Below are 22,923 nucleotides of genomic sequence, written 5' to 3' on the forward strand. Positions count from 1 at the left end.
AAAGCACTTTGCAGAAGTTCCATGATTGACTCCAAACAGGCCAAAGCTCTAAAAGTAGCACCGCAATTTTCTATTTTTTAGGAAGATCAGTGAAAGGAAAAAGAACAAATGTTTAGTGACGTTCTTAAAACCACATAAAAATCAGATGGTGTTTCTCTGTGGCTTTAAGAGATGAAAAAAAAGCATGAGAATCTAAATTAAGCAGGAAAAGACATCACAAAAATAACAAGTAACTCAACAAAACAATTGAAAGCTTTTATTGTGATACCTCAAGTAGATACAATATAGTGAAACAACAAATAATGTACAGTATTGCTAGGACAAAACAGCAACACAGCCATGTCACCTGTAAAAGAAAGCATTGTAAAGAGTTTAAGAAACAATGAGGCACAACTCAACCGCGATTTACGACTCATGCTTTAGGCCTTAAACCATTTGTAACAGTCCTTTTAAAAGAAACCTCCAAAGTGTCTGTTCCTTTTGCGTTGAGTGTTCATACTGCTGGTTGGCTCAACATGAGTCTCAAGAAAATACAATGAAGTGTCCAAAAAGTTTAACAATAATTTGACAGCTTCTTCCACTCAATGCCATATCAAAGAATAGAGATGTTCGAAATTTGGTCTGCGAGACTGTAGGTCACTACTGTTGCAATCTGACTGCTGAGATGAGCGTGCAGAAAAAGCTCTACAAGCATTAGTCAAAGGGAAGCCTAAGTCCACCAAAAATGGTACACGGCATTCATGAGCTCTTGCACTAACTCAATACGCCAGTAATAAATTTGAATGACTGTCTGGTTATAGGCACAGTGATGACTATTTGCCAGAACCTCTGAGGCCAGACTTCAACTCAAGGAAATGTCACAGACTGTATTGCCTCTCCTCTCCCATGGACTGCGATGGCAAGCATGCAAGGCACACCACTCAGATTGGCCATTGCATTGGGCCTTGCTAGTGAGAAAATAAGATGGAATTATAACAAACTTAATTAACACAATCCGTCATTGTACAGCTTACAATGAACAAAGGAAATTAATATTCTGGCCCTTTTTACTGGCAGATGACATTGAGATTACTAAACTGCTGGGCATATAGCAAAGAGTGATTGGGTTGATGTGTCCGCGATCTCTCACCAAATTCTGCAGCTTATTTCACAGCAAGTTTGCAACTTAACAGAATTTTTACAGATGGCAGCATCACCTTTTATTAATCAAAATGTACTTGGAGTGACCAGCCAAAGAATGACTCTAGTGTTTGGAGGCAGACCCAGTCCTGGACACCACTGTTACAGCCATTACTTTGGACCTAGACAGAGCATGTGTGGTCAGATTACTAAAGTCACATCAAATTATGATTAATTACTTTAGGACAGGCGTGGCTTTAGAGGTTCAGAGAAAAAACAACTTTCAATACATGTACATTTTTGCTAGCAAATTCCTATGCATCCCAATGAACATTTCTTCTAAGCCAGCTCATAGTCAGTTCATTTGGTCCAAGAAAGAGCCAGCAAGAAACAAAGGTTCACAAAAGCTTTTTGTTACAGTTTATAAAAAACGAAATACAAAATAAATGTTAAGACCAACAATAAAAATAACCAGTACAAGTAACAAAAGTGCTCAAGTTGGAGGGGAAGTAAACTTGCCCAGAGCAAACACATACAAACTTTAAATATAATCTTTAATATATTACAAAAATTGGTTAGAGGGAAAATGCTTTAGTAAAATTTTTTTTTCAAGTAAGTTTCGTTTTCTTTCAAATGACTGCGGGAAGGCTCAGTGACCAGACTGACCTCTTCACATCAGCCAGCAGCCATTTCTATCTGGATTCTACTTTCACCAAAACCAATAACAAGAACTCTCTACATCTTTACAAGGGGAGAAAATAATCATTGATGCTGCCAAACAACACAGGAAGAAAATTCACAGATAGCCTCAATAGAGTGAGCCTCAAGAATTGTTACATGGCAGCATGAAATAGAAATTGTGTTAGTTCTACTCTTTACTCCTCCTAAGCATTAACTCTCAAAAGACCAAAACGAATATTGCTTTGTTTGGTTCTCTTAAAAGCCATAAACATCAGATATAGATCATTAACTCTTTGTGCCAGTAGTCCGAAGCTCTATGTGCTAAACACTCGATGAAGTCCCAGCCTTTGGCATGAAAGTTAATTAAGGTTTTGGTGAAAATGTCCAGTTTGAAATATAAATAATGCACTGAAGAAAGAGGTTGAATTTCTAAGTAAGAACCAGACTGTGTTACAGACAGCATTAACTTACTAACAAGAGATAGCCAAACCCCCAATTTTAGAGAGAAAAATCTTCAATACTTTACATATTGCCTTTAATTTCAGCTCTCTACTGAAAAGCAGCCATTACTTTTGTCTTCAGTCCAGTGTACTGCTTCAACAAGGCTGTAGCCAGGAAATAAGCAAAGCCCAAAGAGACACGAACTTCACATCAGTGTGTTCACAAGTAACAACATTGCAACTGGACTTTGAAGCCAACACAAACTTTTTGTTGACAGAAGTTTTAGTGCCACCTTTGTTGGCAACACACATTACAATAGAGGAAAATAACGTCCCAAGAATTCCAGGTCAAAAAGATCAAGAGACAGGCAACAGCAAAGCCCATCTCTTGCATCAACAACATTGTTTAAAAGGAGACTCTGAAGCCTGACGATGTGAACACGAACTAGTAAACATGTAAGCCACAAAATCCAGACCGAACACGGCTGTACCACTTCAGGTCTCCGGACTGAAACCAACAGCTTGAACTACTTCTCCAATTCTTCTGTTTTTAGTTTCTAGGTATAGTTCACTACAACATCTTGAATGCAGTGTAGCCAGCCTGCATCACAGAGAATGCGTAAACATGGGTGAACTCTCTTCTCTCTTTGTCCATGAAGACACCGGAAAGCTGGTTTTAAGGATTTGTATTGCCCCTACCCATTGGCATAATTTTTCAGGTATGACAAAATTTCTAAAGTGCAGCAGAGTTCAGAAAGCCTATCAGAGATTCCCAAAAACATAACAGCAGCAATAGCACCTATGACTAAATTTTGCAGGTGCAATATTAGAATTGTTATTGAGAGAAAATGATTCTGTATTGCAAGGCTTCCATATTGTTCAGTTATAGTACTTATGTAGTGTTAAAGGGTTTTTTTCCAAACATTTTGTCCCCAAGTATTAAAAGGATCAAAATACAAAAGGTCTTCGGAGACTGTTTAATTTGAAAATAAAGTTAGCAAGTTTAAGTAGAGCATTTCTTTCATAGTTGCTCAGAATTTGCATGCAGATACCAGCAGCTAATATTGTGCATACACTTTCCAGAAGTTTCTCTCATTAACTCGTTCCATTTAAGAAACAGCGTGAGAACAAAAGAGAAGACGAGTTTCATACAAATTTTTCTATTAAAAAGGTACTTGGGGATGATTTAGCCAGCAAACCAAGAAACCCCTTCCCCACCCCCAAGTTTTAAAAACTATCTTGTTATTTTATGAAAAACCGAGTCAAACTTCCCTTCCCTCTTATTACCCCTCCTTTTTCTACAGGTACTATATTAATTTTCATGTCATAGGCTCTGGCCATTTCTCACAAAAATAAATATTTTTGTTCAAAGGTAGCAGAAGCAGAATACTTCAACAAATTTCCTTGATATCAACCTCTTTGTCCAGTGCATTAGGACTATACAGTTACATGGAACCAGCCATAAAACTTTACTGATGCACAAGTCCCTGTTACTGGCAAAGGTACAGTACCAAAACTTTTTTTTAATACACCAATTTCTTTTTTATTTTCCAAAATAGAAGATGCATATATTTTTTTGCCTTTTTAATCTTGCAAGCTATAGTTTTATAAATTTATTATCCAGCAAACTCCTTAGGGAATATATTGGTCTTAAATGAACATATTCTATAGCATTATTGATTTTAAATCCTTCTAAGGTATTTCGTTAAGATACCAAACCTCTAGCATAACCTTTCCTAACAAGTTGAGACCTGCTAACTTCAGTCAGTGCAACTGAAATATTTTTTAGGTGAGCACTGTACCTTTAACCAATTCACCTACAAGATGTACACAGGTTATGGTACACTCAAATTTAAAAAAAGAAATAACTACAATACTGCATCCTCTTCACTGCCAAACACATCAGAAATTGCTACATATAAAAAAGCACCCCATCCCATACATTCTTTCGGACTGCTCAGGTATAGAACTTCTACAGGACTGGAGTGTAGGTGTTTAGGCAAGAAGCATGCACAGCAGAAGGTAGCATTAAAGGCATAGGTCAGAGATAGATGCTAACCAGTAAAATCCGTTTTCAATTAGTGAACTGTTTCTCTAGTTTGAGAGTTTAGAAAAAGGTCATCCAAAATGTTCCAAAACAACTGTTCACACAATAATACACGTACAAAAAGAGGGAACTTACACAAGGAGAAAAGGCAAACATGGCCTGAAATAGCCACTTACACTACACTACTCATTTGTGAGGTTTCAGAGTTCAGTGATATTCCCAGGGCCACTCTAGCCAAGCTCTTCCTTTACTTTGCTTTAGTCTTTGTAAAGCATGTTCCACAGAATATTGTCCAAACAGAAGGAAAAAGGTTATAATTCACTCCCAGCCATTGTCTTTTATCATGTGGGCAAGTTCAATGATAAATTTTCCTTCTTTGTATTTCTGACTGCTCTCAAAAGCATGTTCCTGGAAAAAAGAAAAATTAAGACACCGAATTAAGCTGGGGAAATTCAGTATTTTAAACATCAAACTTCCATTAAAAATACAAACCAGGAGACATTCCGGCTAACATCCCATATCGGTTACACCAAATCAAGGGTGGGATGGAGGAAAGAGAGGATGAAGAGCATCGAGAAGGAAACAGGAGTAAACTTCTCATTAGTGGAATGGGCAGATCCACTGCATGACAGATCTTGCTTTAGAACTCTCCATGTTCTCACTGCTTAGAGAATTTTAGCCCTTTTTTTTTTTTTTTAAAGTGAACATTAAGAAATCGCATCACAGAATCCCAGAATGTCAGGGATTGGAAGGGACCTCGAAAGCTCATCCAGTCCAATCCCCCCATGGAGCAGGAACACCCAGATGAGGTTACACAGGAAGGTGTCCAGGTGGGTTTGAATGTCTCCAGAGAAGAAGACTCCACAACCTCCCTGGGCAGCCTGGGCCAGTGTCTGTCACCCTCACTGAGAAGTTTCTTCTCAAATTTAAGTGGAACCTTTTGTGTTCCAGTTTGTACCCATTACCCCTTGTCCTGTCATTGGTTGTCACCAAGAAGAGCCTGGCTCCATCCTCATGACACTCACCCTGTATATATCTGTAAACATTAATTAGGTCACCCCTCAGTCTCCTCTGAGCTAAAGAGCCCCAGCTCCCTCAGCCTTTCCTCACACGGGAGATACTCCACTCCCTTCAGCATCTTCGTTGCCCTGCGCTGGACTCTCTCCAGCAGTTCCCTGTCCTTCTGGAACTGAGGGGCCCAGTACTGGACACAATATTCCAGATGTGGTCTCAGCAGGGCAGACTAGAGGGGAAGGAGAACCTCTCTCAACCTAATAACCACCCCCCTTCTAATCAACCCCAGGATGCCATCGGCCTTCCTGGCTACAAGGGCCCAGTGCTGGCTCATGGTCATCCTGCTGTCCACCAGGACCCCCAGGTCCCTTTCCCCTACGCTGCTCTCTAATAGGTGTACTAGCTGCACTAGATAGCTATACTAGCACCTCTAGCTCCTGCTTGCTTTGCAGTCGAGAATGAAGTTATTATCTACTCCAACATCCCAGCAGATATAAGGAAGCAAAACTATGTTAGAGTCTGATATATACAAAAGCACTACAACTAACTCACCTAACTATCAGTATAGATGCTGCTCTATGGCCTATTCAAATATCTGTGCTTCAACATATAAACATCTATTGAAGACTTAAGTATATTGCTTACATATTTCCATCCAAGAGTGGTTTTACAGTTTTCACAATAGATATCTGCTACAGCATGTAAGCCTGTCAGAAGAACTCGCTCCTCTGCTGGACCACAACCCACATTTACCCTGAAAAAGAAGGAGAAATTACTCTATGTTAACTGCACGGGAGTTTCTTTTCTTACCTGGTATCCACCTTTTCTCTGGAGGACAAGTAATAGTTAAAAGTCCCTAACTTCTACAATGCTGTAAAAGTAACTTCCTCTGTGTCACTGAGCTGAAGGACAGGAAGAAAAAATGGGGTTGTATTTTCTTTTTTCAAGTGGCTATTCTAAAGAGCAAACTGTCGGTGATGCCCACGTCCTCCCATGAACAAAGACAGGCTGAACAGTTAAAGTTTCAGAGAACAGAGCACTAAGCAGTAACTGGACACCTCTACAGTTTTGGGCTTTTCTTCAAAAACAATTTGAGACCTCTATAATGGAAATCTGTACCAGTAAATCAGCACCAACAGCTGAATTTAGAACCAGCTACAAAATAGCAGCAAGGAAAAAGCCTCATAAATATTTCTTTGCTACAGATCAGCAGACTAAGCCATGATGAACAACCAGCAATATAAAAACAAAAGATCCCATGAAGTACTGCATCAAGCTGGCTTTTTCATTAATAAGAGTCTATGCAGAAAACATCAGGCAAATCTAAACAAATTTTTAGACAGTGTTATACGAGAGCAAAATTTTGCCATTTTTGCTGTTTTTATTACCCATTCTTACTATTACAGTTATACCAAAAGTCCCAAGTAACCACTGAAGGACTACATTACAAAAAGAGTTTCAAAGATCTGCAATCAAATCCTTTGCAGTTATAGTTCCATTATTCTGGTCTAAAATAGACTGAGACACTTAACTGCATTTCTTTTTCCAAAATGCTGCAACACAATAAACTGCTGAAAAAATAGGAGACAAAAATGCAATCCTGCATATTAGAAACTTAAAATACATCCATTAGCAAATTCAGAAAGCTTTATATCATGGGTAGGACGTGCCTAAAATTGCAAATATTAGGCTTGATAAGATCACAGAGACCTTTTGCCTCTAGCACATTTGCAATATTCAAGGTCATTTAAAATGTACCAAATTTGCTGGAACATTAACCTGTAAATGTACCTAACTATCACACTGGAAAATTCTTCTTTGGACTACAGCAGAGTTCTCTAAAGCAAATTTACAGTCACACAATATATTTTAATTTCTGGACCATCTCAAGATGACAACTCTTATTCAAGACAGTTATCATTACATACACAAAAGGGATTTCAAATCAACACCCTCCCCTAAACTTTCAGCTATTAGCAGAATTACTTAAAATAGAAGATAAACTAATATGTGCAGAGGGAGGTAGGTCTGTAATAACTATTGCTGGTGAGTAAAGACAATGTTAAAAAGAACAGGGCAAAGTGCAGCTAAACTAATTCCTACTGCTTTCCATGTATGAAGCATACAAAAAAGATTAGACTCTGTATGTAGTGTGCATAACCATAACAACATACTTACACAGAGTTGAAGAGGTAGGCGCGCCCCTGGCTGCCCTGGAAGGACTGAAACAAACAAACAAACAAATTGCACTTGTTAAAACCCACAAAAAACCCCACCAAACAAAAAATTAGTTCCAGAAGGGCATGTTAGTAAGCATATAAACATAATACAAACTATTTCAAGGGAATTACTTTAAGTCACATTACATTTTTAGCAACAGTTTTAAGTATTATTTTTCTATGTAAGATGTCTATAATGCAAACATCTATAACGCAAGATAGCAATTCTCATTTTCCTGGACATCCTTCATGCTAATTAATATCTGCTTTTAACTCAAAGGGAATTATTTCCATCTCCTCTGTCCTCTCCCACTGCACCCAGCAGAAGATGCTTTATTTCAATTTAATTGCATCATTTGATGTAAGTCTGGCAAAATGCTGGACCAATCATAAAACCAGCACACTGTATTCAGGAAACGCATCTGATCAGTTTGTAAGCTCAGCTTTATTTTAATACAATTATTCTTATCAAACACCTAAGCGCCGCCATATACTTTCACATCTCCCACATTCCTGATAGATTACGGACAAAAGATGACTGTTAGACTTCATTGCCTGAATCTAAATTAATATTTTAGTTTAGAGCAGTAGGACAGTAGAAAACCGCTAATCAGCCACACTGATGGGGGTTGGTTTGGCTTGCAGAGCAGTTTCAATGCCTGTGAACTACAGCTTTGTTCTTTCTGGACCAAACTAAACCAGCAGCTCTTCCACTGTGCACTCTGCAAACACTAACGAAGAGGTAAAGGCCTGAGCTACAAACATCCTGGCAAAACTTAACGAGCAGACCAGTCCAGCCACAGGTAAAACATCAAATCATGTATGTAAGACACATCACTGCTTTCACGTGTTGATTTGTTCCTTCTGAACTGCGGACATAGCCATTACTTCCCATTCAAACAGGATCACACTGAAATGGAGTTTTTCTTTTTTCTCTCTTCCACACTGAATTCCATTTTAAAAATACCTGAACAGTATTAATTTTGTCTGTGTTTTTTGGGTTTTTTTTCCCAGAATTTCCCTTCCCTAACCCACTTTCTAAGAAAATTAACATTTTCATCTATGCTGAAGAGGCAGTACCATTTTTGTAAAGAATCCCTGCAGTTCTAGTATTGAAGATCAAAGACCAACTTCTCTGAAACCTGTGTTAGATCAACGTGGAAGGTTTTTGGAAGGAAAAATCTCAACTTGAATATTTTTGACCGGTTTTAGTAACATGAGGCATGGAACCATAGGCAAAATGACCTTTCTGCAATGGATTCTTCTTCTCATATGTATTTACTTATATAATTAGAAGTCACTTGACACCAAAATAGGTCTTTTGCCAGTTTAATGATTACCAACATGAGTAATTATTGTATCTTAACTACTTACTCAGAACAGTTTCTAAAAAAGATATGTAAAAGGGAAATGTATATAAATGAACGTTTTTTGATCAACATTAACCAGATTATTTACTGCAACAAAATGTTCAATCTGTGGCTGTGGATGTAGCAAGGGTGGCAGTGTAACTGGTTACATACAGCCCTTAGCTACTCATAACATCTCACCCTAAGATGAGAAGTTCTACTTAACAGTTTATAGCATTAAAATTTCAGTATTATTTTAGCAACCATTTAAGATGATTGAATGGAGATTTTTGCGGCACAGAACATATTTCTTCATCTACAGCAAAGACAAAAGGAAAGGTGCTCTGTCCATTTTTCTGGACTGCAAGTCTTATTTTTCACAAGGTGAGGAAAAAGATGCAGTACAGTGAAAGCTAAAACTTCAGGTAAGAGCGACCTTGAAAGGAGAGACTCAGCTGAGTCTAGTCCCAACAGCTCTGCCAGAAAGTAATACATACACCGCACCACCAAACCAAACCAACCCACCCATCGCTAGTTTGGTTCTCCTGAGATACTTAAGAACACATCACAAAACGGACAGAATGGTACAGACCCTACAATCTGTAGTTTCTATAGAATAAGTGATGCTCTCTAAATTAGAGCCAGTGTCTCACAATCGATAACAAAGTAGAGAATGCTGACTGCAGATGGAGACAGAAACTATTCGCGTATACACTCTCAAAACCCACCCATTAACAAATAACTAGCCTGAGTAAACTATAAATGAATTGAGAGAAAACTTCAGTTGTGCAACCCCAAAATTTAAGAAAAAGCAAAGGAAACACTTTAAAGGTCCTTTTATTCACTAAGAAGTAAACTTACAAGTATAACTCCCTTGTTTCATGTACCTGAAATTAAGGAAAGGAACTTTCAAAGCCACGATGACCATTATTTTTGGTTAAGCTACTGTAAAAAATTGTACATTTAAAAATTTGCAGCCATTTCTCCTCCTTGCTTTAAAAACGCTATTTAGCAAATTAGAATTCACAAATCTCTTTTCAAACTGCACCAACAAATACTCTCTCCTACTAAATGAACCATGTGCTACTTTCTGTATTTACATGTAATTACACATGCCAGTCGCATACAAATTATTGTGGGGCGGGGGGGTTGTCTGGTGCTACACAATCACTTTTAAAACTGCTTATATACCATACTTGAAGTTTCCCAGCTGGCTGGGAAAGAAAAAGACTACAGAACAAATCAACAGTCAAGAGACCTTTTGGACTACTTTATGCAATTATTTCTGCCAAGTTTATGTTTAGTCTTGACTTAATACCACCTAATAAAAGCTCTCCTTTGACCCTGCATTTCTCAAAATTAAGCAGAGGGCAGTAACAGGATGCCAGGAATAGCAGAAAAAGGAGCCCTTCCCCCCCTCTTGTTTCATAAGCTGAAAAAAGTTCTAGCCAAATGAAATACAAACCACAGGTTAGAAAGTACTGCTTTAGTTTTTCTTTATTCCTGATGAATTTTTAAATATGACTTTTCTTGCACCCCTCGTGGTTGTTTTATCCCTGTAATCTCCTACGTTTTTTCCCCTCAGAAACAGCCGCCTTCATTACCTTCCAATTTTTGGAATTATCAGGGTAGAGCAGAGGGAAAAGCAACACAAACCAGAACCTTTTCCTGGGAGAGTGGGTTTAGAAAGAAAAATCTGTTCAAACACACCCCGTCATGAAAAGCTCCTCCATTCTCCCCTTCCCTAGCTGCTTCTTCGCAGAGTTTGGCTGATTCATCTTTCTCGCCTACATACATGTTTAGAGGCTAAACATTGTATTTACATGTGATAGAACAACTGTTTCTTAGTCCAGCTGGGAAAAACTAGTTCCTCCATGTTTACATCACTCACACATAACTTCAACCTGTGGCAACTTGTGCTACTGTGTTCTGGAATACAGAATCTGGGTCTAGGCAACTCTGGTTTTCCTTTAGAACAAGCGTCAAACCACAACATCCATGTGCCACTGAGCTTTTAATGGTCTGCAATCCATCCATGTGGAACTCTTATAGCTGACTGAAGTAAAAGTACTATAAAGATACCAGTTTTTACATTCCCATGCCTTTTTTCTTATTAATTTCTCCACCTGTTAGAGCTTCGCAGTTATAGTTTCTTATTCATATGAATAACTGAGGACATTCCTTTCCCCAGAAAAACTATTTGAACAACACAAAAACATGTACATCTGTCACACAGGCATTCTCTTGACCACAGAACACTGATTTACATGTAGGGTCCACCTACTAACAGGTATAAGAAAGATTCATTATCAGAGCTCTACTTCCTGATGCATCCTATTACTAGAAATAAAAAGGGGACAACTCATTTTGGCACCCGAACTGCTTGCTAAGCTTGTAACTTGGCTATAAACTGAGTTATTTTGCATAACCAGAATAAAAATTACTACTGAACAAACATTTGTTTTTTTACCGGCATGAAGTTTCTCACACTCTGCACTGTATGATTTACTTATACTGATATGAATTTTAAGAGGCTGACAGGTTAAACACCCTGTGTGTTAGCTCCTCAAAGGAAGAGAATATTTTAAATGGCAGCGTCAAGGACAAACAGGCATAACTGTTCAAACCAGTCTCCAGACAAACGGCTCTTCTGAAGAGTAAACATCAGCTATGCAAACGCAAACTTTTACTTTGCAAGGTTTGTTCGGCACGTCCAAGATTGCTAGCGCTATACAGCAATCACAACCAAACCAGAACATTCCATTAGAACTGCGTCTTAAATATGCATCCCACCCAGTAGAGAGGAATTAGAAGAAAGTGGCGAGTGTGACCAACTGTCATCCAGAACTCACATCAACCATGATTTTTACTTCGAAGCTGGGTTCAACTAAGATTCACAGTTAAAACAAACTTGCTTTAAGTCTGCCTTTTCATGGTCCTCAATTATTAATATTGCAGTGATTTATTACTTTTTCCCTAGAAAATCCACATCTTTGACTAGTTGTCCAATTCTACAGGAAGATCTACAAGATCCATAACTTTGTGTTTCAGCACAGCCTGAAGTACATGCTTGGGAACTATACTAAGGTCGACTGCAACAATACTTTGGTATTATGATCTCTTCAAGCCACCTGACAGACCTCTGTCAGCAATACATTTTGTATTAAAGAAACTCTATAAACGTTTCACTTATACACCAGTACACATCTGCAGAATTAGATATCACCTGTGCTTTTAAGTTAAACGCATCATTACCTCTAACACCAGGATTAACTGTTTTACCGAGGAGAAAAGGAAGTATCAGTTAAGCAGAACATGTATCTACTGCCCTAAGGCATACCTAAGGGCATGGGTAGGGAAGCTACCAAAAAGCTTATGTAATTAATTATTCCCCACAGCCAGGATTAGATTGTGCGGCTAGGGATCATGCAGCACAGAAAACATCCAGCGAAACCGGCATCTTCTCATGTATTAAAGGTATTGCAGGCACTATAAGCAAGTCAAAATTGCATTAACACTATGTTCCTTAAGCACAGCTTGCAAGCTACTCATGACATGGAAAAATAAAGAATGGACATTAAAGAAGTCTAAAGGGGGTTTTTTGTTGTTCTGTTTTCTTCAGTTTCCTTCAATTTGCTAGAGTTCACTTCACAGGCCAAGACAGATGAACCTCAATTAGTATTCTGAACAAATACTCAATTCAAAGAAATATTACTCAGAAATTCAGAAGACAGTATTCTTAGGGGTAGCATTTTTAAGGTAAACCAGAAATACATATATAAGGGCTCTAATGTCTGAAATTACCCTCTCAGTAAGATGCACCACGGACTGTAAGAATATCCTGTGACTTCCAAGATTTGCAAAATGAATTCAGAAAACTGAATTCAACATAAGCTACAGACAAATAAAATTATCAGAGAAAAAATTATTTGCACCATTTGGTATTTCTCTCAGATCTAACTCCTTAATACTGCAGACAACTAGAGATAATGTTGCTCAGCTCCTTCCCAGGCAAGTCCAAGATGACTCCATAACATGTATTAATTTTTTTGAAGTACATTTTCATTCAGTTATTTACTTATTTTTAAAAAGGAAGATATAAAGTTCAATATGTAGAGAATAACCTTAAAAAATTACACCCTCAGAACTGCAAATCCTTCCTGAAGTGAAGACTTTGTCAGGCAGGACAAGTTATCTTGACTTATACATCATCTGTTTCAGAAATAACTACGTCAAAATACCCATAGAGAAGAACGCTTCCTTTGCACACATTGCAGCTCCTTTAAGCCTTCAAATCTATTCTTGGATGTTTTCTGGAGATTGGTTCTCTTCCAAAAACTAGATTCTTCCCCCAAGAGAAAAAAACAGAACCCAAAAAACTAGAAGCCTCTTCAAGAAAGTAATCACCAGAATATTTATAAAGTTAGGCCCATTCTCAATATTTTCAGCATTGAACAAAAATGGCCTTCAAGCATACAACAGGCCCATCTGTCTTTCCAAGTACTCTTATGTCATAAGCAAAGGAGATTATCAAATTGAATCAAGCTAAGAACAGCACATTTACTTACAGACAATAAAACCTTAAAAAAATCCTCTTGAACTCATCAGTTAAACAGCAGAGGACAAAAACACAGATTGCTTAGCAAGGCTAAAAATATTTTGGCATCTATTTAAGCTGAAGACTTTCCCTTCTCATCAATAATAAAACAGCAGACATCCTGAATGCCTTGGAGAACTAAATTTAACCATGAGGTGCGAGGATTTCCCAGTGAGGTCAATGACAGTTACGTATATGTACCTTCATGCAGAATGTGTTCTTGAAAATATTGACACATCTAGTCTTGTTCTGTGACTTCATATGACTTTTTCCCGCTCTGGTCAGATATGCTTTGCAATGAATGAGACAGAAGAAAGTGACAGTATTTATACAGGCAACTAAACAAAATAATCCAGATTTTCTTCCAACCCCAGCATCAAGGCACTTTGTAAGATGATTTAGAAGTCTTTCAAGCAGGCCAACCTTGAGTAACAGAGCATTATCCTTTGCAATACATCCACGAGGCTTCAAGAGTTCTATTAGGTATTTGTATTTCTTTGTAATTTGTTGGACCTTGACTGAATTGCTAAACAATTACTGGAACTTAGTAGGTACAAGCCATTCTCAAGTGCTTTAAAACTTAGGTTCTTCACGTAACATATGCCTCCTATAACATTAACCACTGCTAATAATCACTGCACATTCGCTACCATGTACAAACAAACCAGAAGAAAGCTCTTTCAGTTAAGCCTTTCACAAAACTCATTTTAGAATGCTATAAGAGCAGCATACATATAATATTTTGTATAGGCCACACAAGTGGCAACCTCCATTGGACTTCAAAGAGTCTTGTAGAGGTTTTCCCTTCAAACTCAATTACATCAATTTTTTAAATTGTTGGGATTATTAACATATACTGTTTGGTTGCTTTTTATGTGCTATTTGAACATTTTAAATCCAACAAGTGCCTCCTGTGGCATTAACTTTTTGCCTTGCTCTTTGTTAAGGCCTGTGGTTACTTACTGGTAGAAGTTACTTCTCTGCCTGTACTCATAGTAGGATATTATTCTAAAAATACTCATTTGCTTCTTTAAAAAAGTAAAAAAGCTGCGGGTTCTTTCCCTGTCCTCTGAACATCCCCCAGCACAGTGAAAACTGGTATAGTCCAATAGTTTTTCTTAACGTTTAACATTCACTTTGAAGACTTCACCAAAGAAACAGAACAAACAGTACTTGTAGACTTGTTAACACTGGAAATCAGTAGTGCCTAAGAGCTACCTACCACCACTCCAAAATTACACTTATTTCAATTAAAAGTCATCTACAGTTTGTTATTTCTTCTATTGTGCATCCTTCAAATGAGTGTTTTCCCCAAATGACTGGGATTATAAATTATTACGGCAACTGTTCATAGACATGCACATGTGTTCAGCTCTACAGACTGTCAACATCTCTACTTCTGATGACTTTCTAGTTTGGGACTCTTGTTCTCAACCAGCCTTCTTCCCATTCCTCCTCTTTCCACAAGCTCCTCCCTAGACACAGGAAACACAAGGTTGTAGAGTGAAAATACCAAGAAACATATGCTCTAATCACTAAGCAGATTTCAACACAAAGCAACATGTTGAGTCCTCTCATAGTTGCAGAAAAAAATGATAACTACAGATAATGATGAATTCACTTGTGCAGGTAGCACATTTTTATACTCTTATTAGTCTGCATTCTTATTTCTAAGCCACTGCCATGACTCTTGGTTGCCAATTTATCACCAGCAAGGGCACAAGGAAAAAAAAGAGCTTGATGATTAATTCTAAGGGAAGAAAGAGATCCTGCTGCTCAAACAGAACAGAAATAAAATGAGAAGGTGATTCGTGTGCACTGCCATCCTTGTCAGACAATTGGCATCAACAGTTGTCAAAAGCAGAACAACTGCAAATCTGTATTGAAGTCTGGTATTCTGAGGACCAGAATCAAAGGGATGATTGACAGAAATACGCAGCACTCTTCACTTTTCCCTGACAGATAAACGTTTAAGAGAAACGCCATTCATTTCACAGCATTCAAAGTTGGAAGCATTATGGTGTCAGGTATAACAAATGCTTATACCTCAAAGCACATCAGAAAGGTAGGTGTAGCTGCTTTAAATGAAGAGTACACCATATACTTTGGCTCTTTTTTTCCCTGACCACACAGAAGAAGAAAGCAACAATCACCATGCACCCAGGAAATGCGGGGTGGGGAGAAGACCCAACTTAAACAGTTACAGCTAAATGCCAAATACCCATTGCCTTTACCTGCTGCAGAGTGTTTGTAGCACTAGGGTTGTGGAGTGATATTGTATAGCAAGCATTTGGAAAAAAAAGTGAGACAATCTGTAACCAAAAATCGTATTTAGTGTTACCCAGAGCTTAGCTTTTAACTAGGCCCTTAAAGTGAGGCATGGAAGGGGGAGGAAATCGGATTCAACAGTCCAATTCTCTGCTCCATCAATAAACCCAAACCAGCACAGCAATGGCACTGTTCTTAGTTAACTTTAGACTGTATAGAATGAACTTGCTACACTTTGGGTTATTTAAGTATTTTTGCTGCAGCTAGGTATAGTAACTGGGAACATAGATATTGTTAATATAAATAAAAACTCTCTCATTAACCTAAGTTCATTGCATGCTATGGGCAAAGAAAGCGCTTTAAGAGAACTTCAGAAAAAAAGGTTCACATACACTCATCTGTTAGTCCTTTTATGGTTCTGTCTACACATTGTCTAGGATTTCTTTGGTTTTTATTTTCCAGCTTAACCTATGTTTCCATTTAAAATGAATCAAATCTTATTTCCTCGCACCACTCCCCAGGACAGCACTAGTTATTCGTGTATCTAACTACTGCTTTGCAGTTGTTTCCATCAGAAGAACTTCTCCAGTGTTGGAAAATACACAACCTAAGCTTAAAGGACGATGAGGTTGCTAAAGCTATGTTCCAAATACAACAGATGAGAACTTTCTTTTTATTTTACAAAGATACAGAAAGACACACTTCACATTTAAATTTATTTCTCATTATCACACAGATATAGACAATAAAATACGGTCAAATCTTAAGTTGACAGAATATGGATCACCTGTCAAATAAGCATATGGTCAACCTGCAGGTAGAGAAATGTTTTAAGCTGTCTTCACTGAAAATTATGGAAGCCAGAAAAAGCAGAATCCATATCTAACACTTTTCCCAACACCATTAGGAACAACTTAAAGTAGATAGATTTTAAAATAGTTCTCCATGTTGTTTGAAAATTTGACTTTTTCATGTTTGAAATGAATTTATTAAGCTGTAATATGAACATGTGATTTGCTTAAGAGCATTCAAAAATATTCTACTGACCAAAACTCCTGAGACCTTGGAGAACAACTGGCTCATGTGATAACTGGCAGTTTATTTCACATGCAAAAACCTAAATCCAGTAAAAGTTTGCTAATAAGTATGTGTGCTTGGATTGTGTTTTCCTGATGAATTTATACATCTCAAGTTCCTCTCTTCCTGTAGGCATCTACAACCTGAAGCTCAGGAAAGATTAACCTCTCCCACTAGTTTTCAGCCCAGAACATGTAGTGAATAATGAAGTTATTACTACTTGTAAATTAGAATCCACTGTTGCCAAGAAGACCCCTTATATTCAAATACTGAAATCAATGTGGAAATAAATTAAATTCAAATGCATTCACATTGTTTGAATATTTCTCTTATTTTTCCTCAAAACAAAATAAGATCAATCACTATAAAGAAAGTGAGGAACTTTTTTCAGGTTAATTACAAGTAAAACAAGTCCTCCTTAATTTCTTGACATCATTTTACATATGTAGCTAGCTCACTGTTTCACATTTGCAGTTCCATGCCTCACGTACTAAGTTGAGGAAAATAATTGTTTAGGGGAAAAGACTGAAGGCAGAGCAGAAGTAAGCAAGTAAGCAAGCAATAAGTAACACTGCCAAGAACTGTTACAAATTTTACTATTTGAATTTAAAAAGATGTCTTGAAACCTAAACAAAGATCAAAAATATTAATAACACAGGAAAAGCAGCATAGGGAAGACCCATTATTCCCTGATAACCCTTTAAAGGATAATCAAGCAGGTATGCTTTCTCCCCATGCAAACAAAACCTCAATTCAGAAGTAGCAGCGTTCTCAACACCCCTCATCTCTTCAGCACTCAAAACCAGCATCACCTGAGTGCTGCCAAACACAGGAACGGGCAAGAGCAACAGATAAAGTCAGTTTAAAATGGTTTGCCACTAAAAAGTTTATTTGACAAAATAGTTATATAGAAAGCAATGTGTATTAAGAGGTTTGAAAAGCAACTGTTTTCTCCAGGATGCCATTAAGATCAAATCTGTCAGTAGCTTATTTGAAGCAAGGAATGAACCAGTCAAGTATTTATGCCAAACTTAAAGTTTTCCTAAGTATTTCATACATGACAAATCTTGGTTTCTTCCACAACAGGTAAGAAGGACAGGCCTCGCCTGTTTCAAGGATCCACACATCCTCTAAAGTTTAGGCAGTCCAACTACTTTGAACATCTCTGGTTAATCACATTCCTCAGAAACTGGTATACAGCAGAAGTAAATGTGTTCACAGCAGTGGAACATTCTGGAAACAGTTTTCCGACCTTCAGTCAAATAGAGTAAAAACAATCTTTATCTGGAATAACCATGCCCAGAGTAACCCCTACCCAGATATCCATGCTTTCTTCTGATAATTTTCTTATCAGACTTCTCAGATATGACTGCTCATAAATAGTACCTACCTGACAGTAGTCAGAGATTGTTAATATAATGAATATATTAGATAAGCCTTTACATCACATTCAGAAGTTTCCAGAATATATACAGTCCTCAGTACACAACATGTATGACCCAAGAGTGAACTCAGGGAAGATACTCTGAAGTATGCATCAGTTTGCATCCCTAATCTACTGGGAGCAATGACACAGTGATAACCATTTTGGTTAAGAAATAATTCATGAGGTCTCTAAACAAACCACTTGCCTTGGAGATCAATTCATCATGATTGGCTAGATGGGCTCTGCAGTGGATACAGCTGTAGGTTCGATGACAGTTTGGCAGGTAAGCCTGGAACGTTTTTGACTTTGTCATTTTTACCATCTCTGCTGGTGGCTCCTCACTCAGCTCAGGGCTGGCACTTGAAGAATTACAACTTTGCTGAACTCGCTGACAAAAGAAACACTGGAATATGCAAGCAAAAGCCGTTGTTGTTCTGGAGTGTGTGTGGCACTTTCCACACAAATGACAGAAGAGAAACAGTCACAACCTGTAGGTGAAAAGAGCAGAATGATTAGCAGCATACAACAAGGCCAGAATAAACTTGTTATTCAATAATTCTAGAGACAAAGCAAAGTGTTATTTAGAGCAAATGCCTGGTTATACTACAGGCTCCTTTTTTTTCTATGAAGCTGCTCAATTCAAGTTCCATTCAACATAGTAACAAGCAGTTCTGTTCTGCTAGTGGAATCTACTCCAACACGTCTAATGAAGGAAGAGATTCCAACAGTGTTTCATGAAACACTAGAGCACTTTCTACAATATACCAGGTATGTTCTTTAGGACATCCATGCAGCAAAAATGCAGGAGATTAGAGAAACTTAATTGTCTCTGAAGTTCCAGTGGTTGGTTCCAATATAGCAAGTGACAAGACATCTTGGAAAATAGTTGCTATATCCAACAATAAACACACATCAGATATCCGCACTTGGGCTTTCAGCAAAAATCTTGCTGTATTGCATCTAGCTTTAAGTCAAATATCACGCAAGATACCACTACCCTATTGAGGGATCCAGACCTCCTCTTTTAAGCTCAGCAGAATTATGCCTTTAGGCAAAGACCTTTTTGACTAGTGTCCTGACCAAAACTAATTAGAGACTTCCCTATTCTACCAGAACAGTCTTAACAGATGCTACTACCAAAATCACAGTCACTAATAAAAGGTAAATTCTACATACTTAATACCCAGTTGCATTCTTAATTCTCTGAGTCCCTGTAAGAGACATTATATGCATAAACTGAGAAGGCTGGACCTTCCTGCTAAGCAAGCCTTTTTCAGATTTTGCCTGAAAATTACAGATTCTAAATATTCATAACATCTACTCATCTGTCAAAGGTCAACAGCTACCACTATATGTGGCAAGTTAATGTGCAATCCAGACACGAACACTGCAGAGTCACTGATGTCATCAGCTATCAGCTGACTGACACCGCAGGTCCACAGCACAAACACAGAAATGAGAGCCAATATAAAGAATTTACAGCATCTTGATCCAGCTATTAAAACGAGCATGCAAAACACTTATCACAATTGTAAACTGTGCTCCGGGTAGCAGTTAACCACTCTTCTAGCAATAGAGTACTAGCAATAGCAGTAGAGATAATGAAAGCTACAAAAATTAAAGATAGTTTATAGGAAGCATTAACTGTGCTTCAAAAGTACTCTTGGAAAAAAGTGAACTATACAGCAGGCCTAGCGCAATCTTTTTTATATCTTAGGCTTATGATAGCAACAGGAGAAAAGACTAAAGAACTACTGAGGGAATTACTGTAAGAAAGTTTCTTATACAAAATTGCAGAGGCAGAGATAAGCCACAAACAAGACATGAAGCAGAACATATGCAAACCAAAAAATAAAGCAACAATGGGAACAAGCTGCCATCCAAAGCACATATCTACACATCACAGTGACTAAGATTTTGTTAGTCACTGAAAAGGAAAATAGATTTGATAAGGGATACATTAATATATTTGAAGTATTAATCCATTTAGTAGGAAGAACTGAACTTAATTAATACAGTCATTTAAACAAATATTATATACCTATTGTACCAAGATAATTTAATTATATAATGGAAGATTGATTACTGTCTTTGAAAGAATGTGTTGCTTTTGTAGAACACTTAGATATTAAGCCACATTTATTAGAGGCAGCAGATTGTACAAGAAAGATGACATAAGAAATACAATCCTGGAAGTTAAAAAGAAGTTCTCTTGAAATTCCCAGCTTGAACTCTTAATGTTAGAAATATACAGATCCTGTTTCCATTCACAGAAGTGGCAAAAAAAACCCAACAGGGTTTCAGAATGAAAGGCACCACAAGCAAAGATGTTTTGACTTTGGATTAGACCCTTTCCATTAGTAACTGAAACATGAATTCAATGCTTGCAAAAGTTCAGCAAGTTGAACGTAAGAGGAAAATAATTTTCTTCAAGGTATTTTTAACTCACATTTCTAATGGCAATCTGGACTCTTTCAGACTCAATATACTGAGTCCTTCAACTACACAAATTAAAGAATTTCAAAGCTCTTCTGATAAAACTGTATTTGATATTGCTGTCTTCAAATAAAAGGCAATCCTAAGTGTTTAATACACACTGTAAGAACAGTGGGATGTTAAGGCAAAGTAGGGATGTTAAATGCAAGTTCAAAACTTAAATAATTTCTTAGCTTGTTCTAGTAACGATGAATAAATCCAGCCTTGCTTCACTCTGATAGCTACGAGCAGCATCAAGTTCCACAGCTGCTGTTCAGCATTCTGTGGAAAGCAGTGCAAAGACCTGAGGCAACCATTTCTTTCTTATTCTTGGACAACAGCACAGTCTGTGCTTTGGTCATGCACATGACAGGTTTCCTGAAGATCTAAGGAATTTGAAAGAAAATGCAGTATTAAGTGCAAAATGAAGCGCGGAGACTGCCGTCTAGCCATTTCTACATGGCTGTCCAGACCATGTTTCGGGTGACTTGTCCCCGTACCTACCAGTCTAGAACCAGGGGGGAGATGAATCGTTATTGACCAGCCCCATCCCGCCGCCCGCACTTCGCCCCCCAGAGAGAGAGCGCGGGCCCGGCGCCCCGCCCTGTGACGTCACCGGGGAGGGGCACTGGGCGACCAATGGGGCGGAGGGGCGGCCCCGCCCCGCGCGGCTCCCGGATGTGTAAACAAACACCGCGATAAGCGTGGCGGGGGGGCGGCCTTGGGCAGGGGGCGGTGAGAGTAGCTCCGCTCAATGAGCCGGGCACCGGCAAGAGAGACACGCAAAGCGGCGACCCTGCCTGCGTGGGGATTGTCACAGCGCTGCTTGGAACCACACGCTCGTATGGGGAAATAAGATGTGTGAGCAATTAGCGTCTCCGTCATTCTGTCCGGGCTCAAAAAAAACAAGAGGCGTGACAAAATAAACTTAAGAGTCTTTGACTGGCCCCGCAAAGCCGGACAAAGCCTACGCACGCACTCTCGGTAAGCTGCGATTTGATTACTCCGTCAAGAAAAATCTCAAAGATTTGATATACAGGCGCCTCATTTTCGCTTTCGATACCGACAAATAACAGGAAAAAAAGATGCGATTAGAAAGTTACCGGCAGAGCCAGACCTCGGTTTCCCTGCCGGGAGGGAGCAGCTGCTCCATGCGTGTTTAAGCCTTTTCCTCCCTCCCACCGGAGCACAAAGCCGCGGCGGCGGGTGACGCCGTTGCCTTTTCTCTCCCACTCGCAGCGATCCCCGCAGGACAACGGCTCGTTTCCCCCAGAGCGCGGGCACGCAGCCCGGGGACAGCCGTGCGCAGCCACCCTAACACGGACCAGCTCCCTGCCAGCCGCCGGACTCCGAGCAGGGACCCGCCGCACCGCTCCCGGGGCCCTCGCAGGGCGGGAGGGAGCGACGGGGGAACCCCACCGCACCGCTGCCCGCCGAGCTCAGCCTTACCCCCCCTCCAATTATGTAAACCATCACCACCCGCCCTGTAACGAGGAGGCTACATGCAGGCAGGCAGCGCTGCCGTCATTTCCAGGCGCTATAAATAGCGCCCGAGCCCTCCTCCCGCCAGCAAAGTTGCCTTGGTGGCCCCCCGCCCCGCGCGCACAGGAAGCCACGGCCCCCGGCCGGGGGTGCAACACGGGGCTCCTTTCGGAACTGCCTGCCCGTCCCCCCAAAAAAAAATCCCAACTGGGTGAGGGGCCGGCTGCCGCACGCTCCGGTACTCACCGCTGCGCCGTGCCGGCTCCGCTCCCCAGCCCGGACTCCGAGCAGCAGCGCGCTCCTGGGCCCCTCTCCCTCGGCGGGCAAGGGCAGGAGGGGAAGCGGGACCCCCGATCCTCACGCGGCGGCCGGCAAGGGCTCAGCGCCGGGCCCTCACCGAAAAACAAAGGGGGGCGGGGGGTGCTGGGGGGAGCGGCTTCCTTCGCCTCGAAGGTGCCTTCTCGGCGGCAGCCGGGGGTCATAAGCGGGAGCTGGGCGCGCGTCTCCTGCCCTGAGGGCCGAGAGGCGGCCGAGGCATCCTGCCGCTCCCGCCCGCCGCCGCCTTTGTTTTGTTTTCCCCCGGCCCGGGGGTGCTGCGGCCGTTAAACCCGCTCCCACCGCCGCCGGCAGCCAATCACGGCGCGCGCGCGCGCGCCCTCGCGCTCGCCCCGCCCCCTTGGGAGCTGGAGAAGGAACAGAAGCGGCGGCCGCTGCGGGGGGCGCGCGCGA

The 22,923-nt window shown here is 39.9% G+C and overlaps 1 protein-coding gene across 7 annotated transcripts; it reads right to left on the reverse strand.

Moving 5' to 3' along the window:
* Positions 1-234: 234 nt before the first annotated feature.
* Positions 235-22,825, reverse strand: YPEL1 (yippee like 1). 7 transcript variants are annotated; one of them, XM_082066613.1, is made up of 7 exons: positions 22,441-22,825; positions 18,443-18,725; positions 15,701-18,063; positions 13,668-13,756; positions 7,480-7,523; positions 5,947-6,055; positions 235-4,695 (listed from the first exon to the last, which is right to left on the reverse strand). In XM_082066613.1, the coding sequence occupies exons 4-7, from the start codon at positions 13,725-13,727 to the stop codon at positions 4,606-4,608; spliced, it is 303 nt and encodes a 100-aa protein (XP_081922739.1). In that variant the 5' UTR covers positions 13,728-13,756; positions 15,701-18,063; positions 18,443-18,725; positions 22,441-22,825; the 3' UTR covers positions 235-4,605. The 7 variants fall into 7 exon arrangements, with proteins under 7 accessions (XP_081922739.1, XP_081922740.1, XP_081922738.1 ...); XM_082066614.1 differs by lacking the exon at positions 15,701-18,063; XM_082066612.1 differs by having other exon boundaries at positions 15,701-18,725.
* Positions 22,826-22,923: the final 98 nt, after the last annotated feature.

The sequence above is a fragment of the Streptopelia decaocto genome (assembly GCF_964273445.1).
Source record: "Streptopelia decaocto genome assembly, chromosome: 15".
Lineage (NCBI taxonomy): Eukaryota > Metazoa > Chordata > Aves > Columbiformes > Columbidae > Streptopelia > Streptopelia decaocto.

Coding starts and splice junctions, on each gene's coding strand:
- YPEL1 (XM_082066608.1), bottom strand. CDS start 18,559: ATGGTAAAAATGACAAAGTCAAAAACGTTCCAGGCTTACCTGCCAAAC. Junction 7,524..18,442: donor ATGATGAATTGATCTCCAAG/GCAAGTGGTTTG, acceptor TGTTTGTTTCAG/TCCTTCCAGGGCAGCCAGGG. Junction 4,696..5,946: donor CCACTCTTGGATGGAAATAT/GTAAGCAATATA, acceptor TCTTTTTTCCAG/GAACATGCTTTTGAGAGCAG.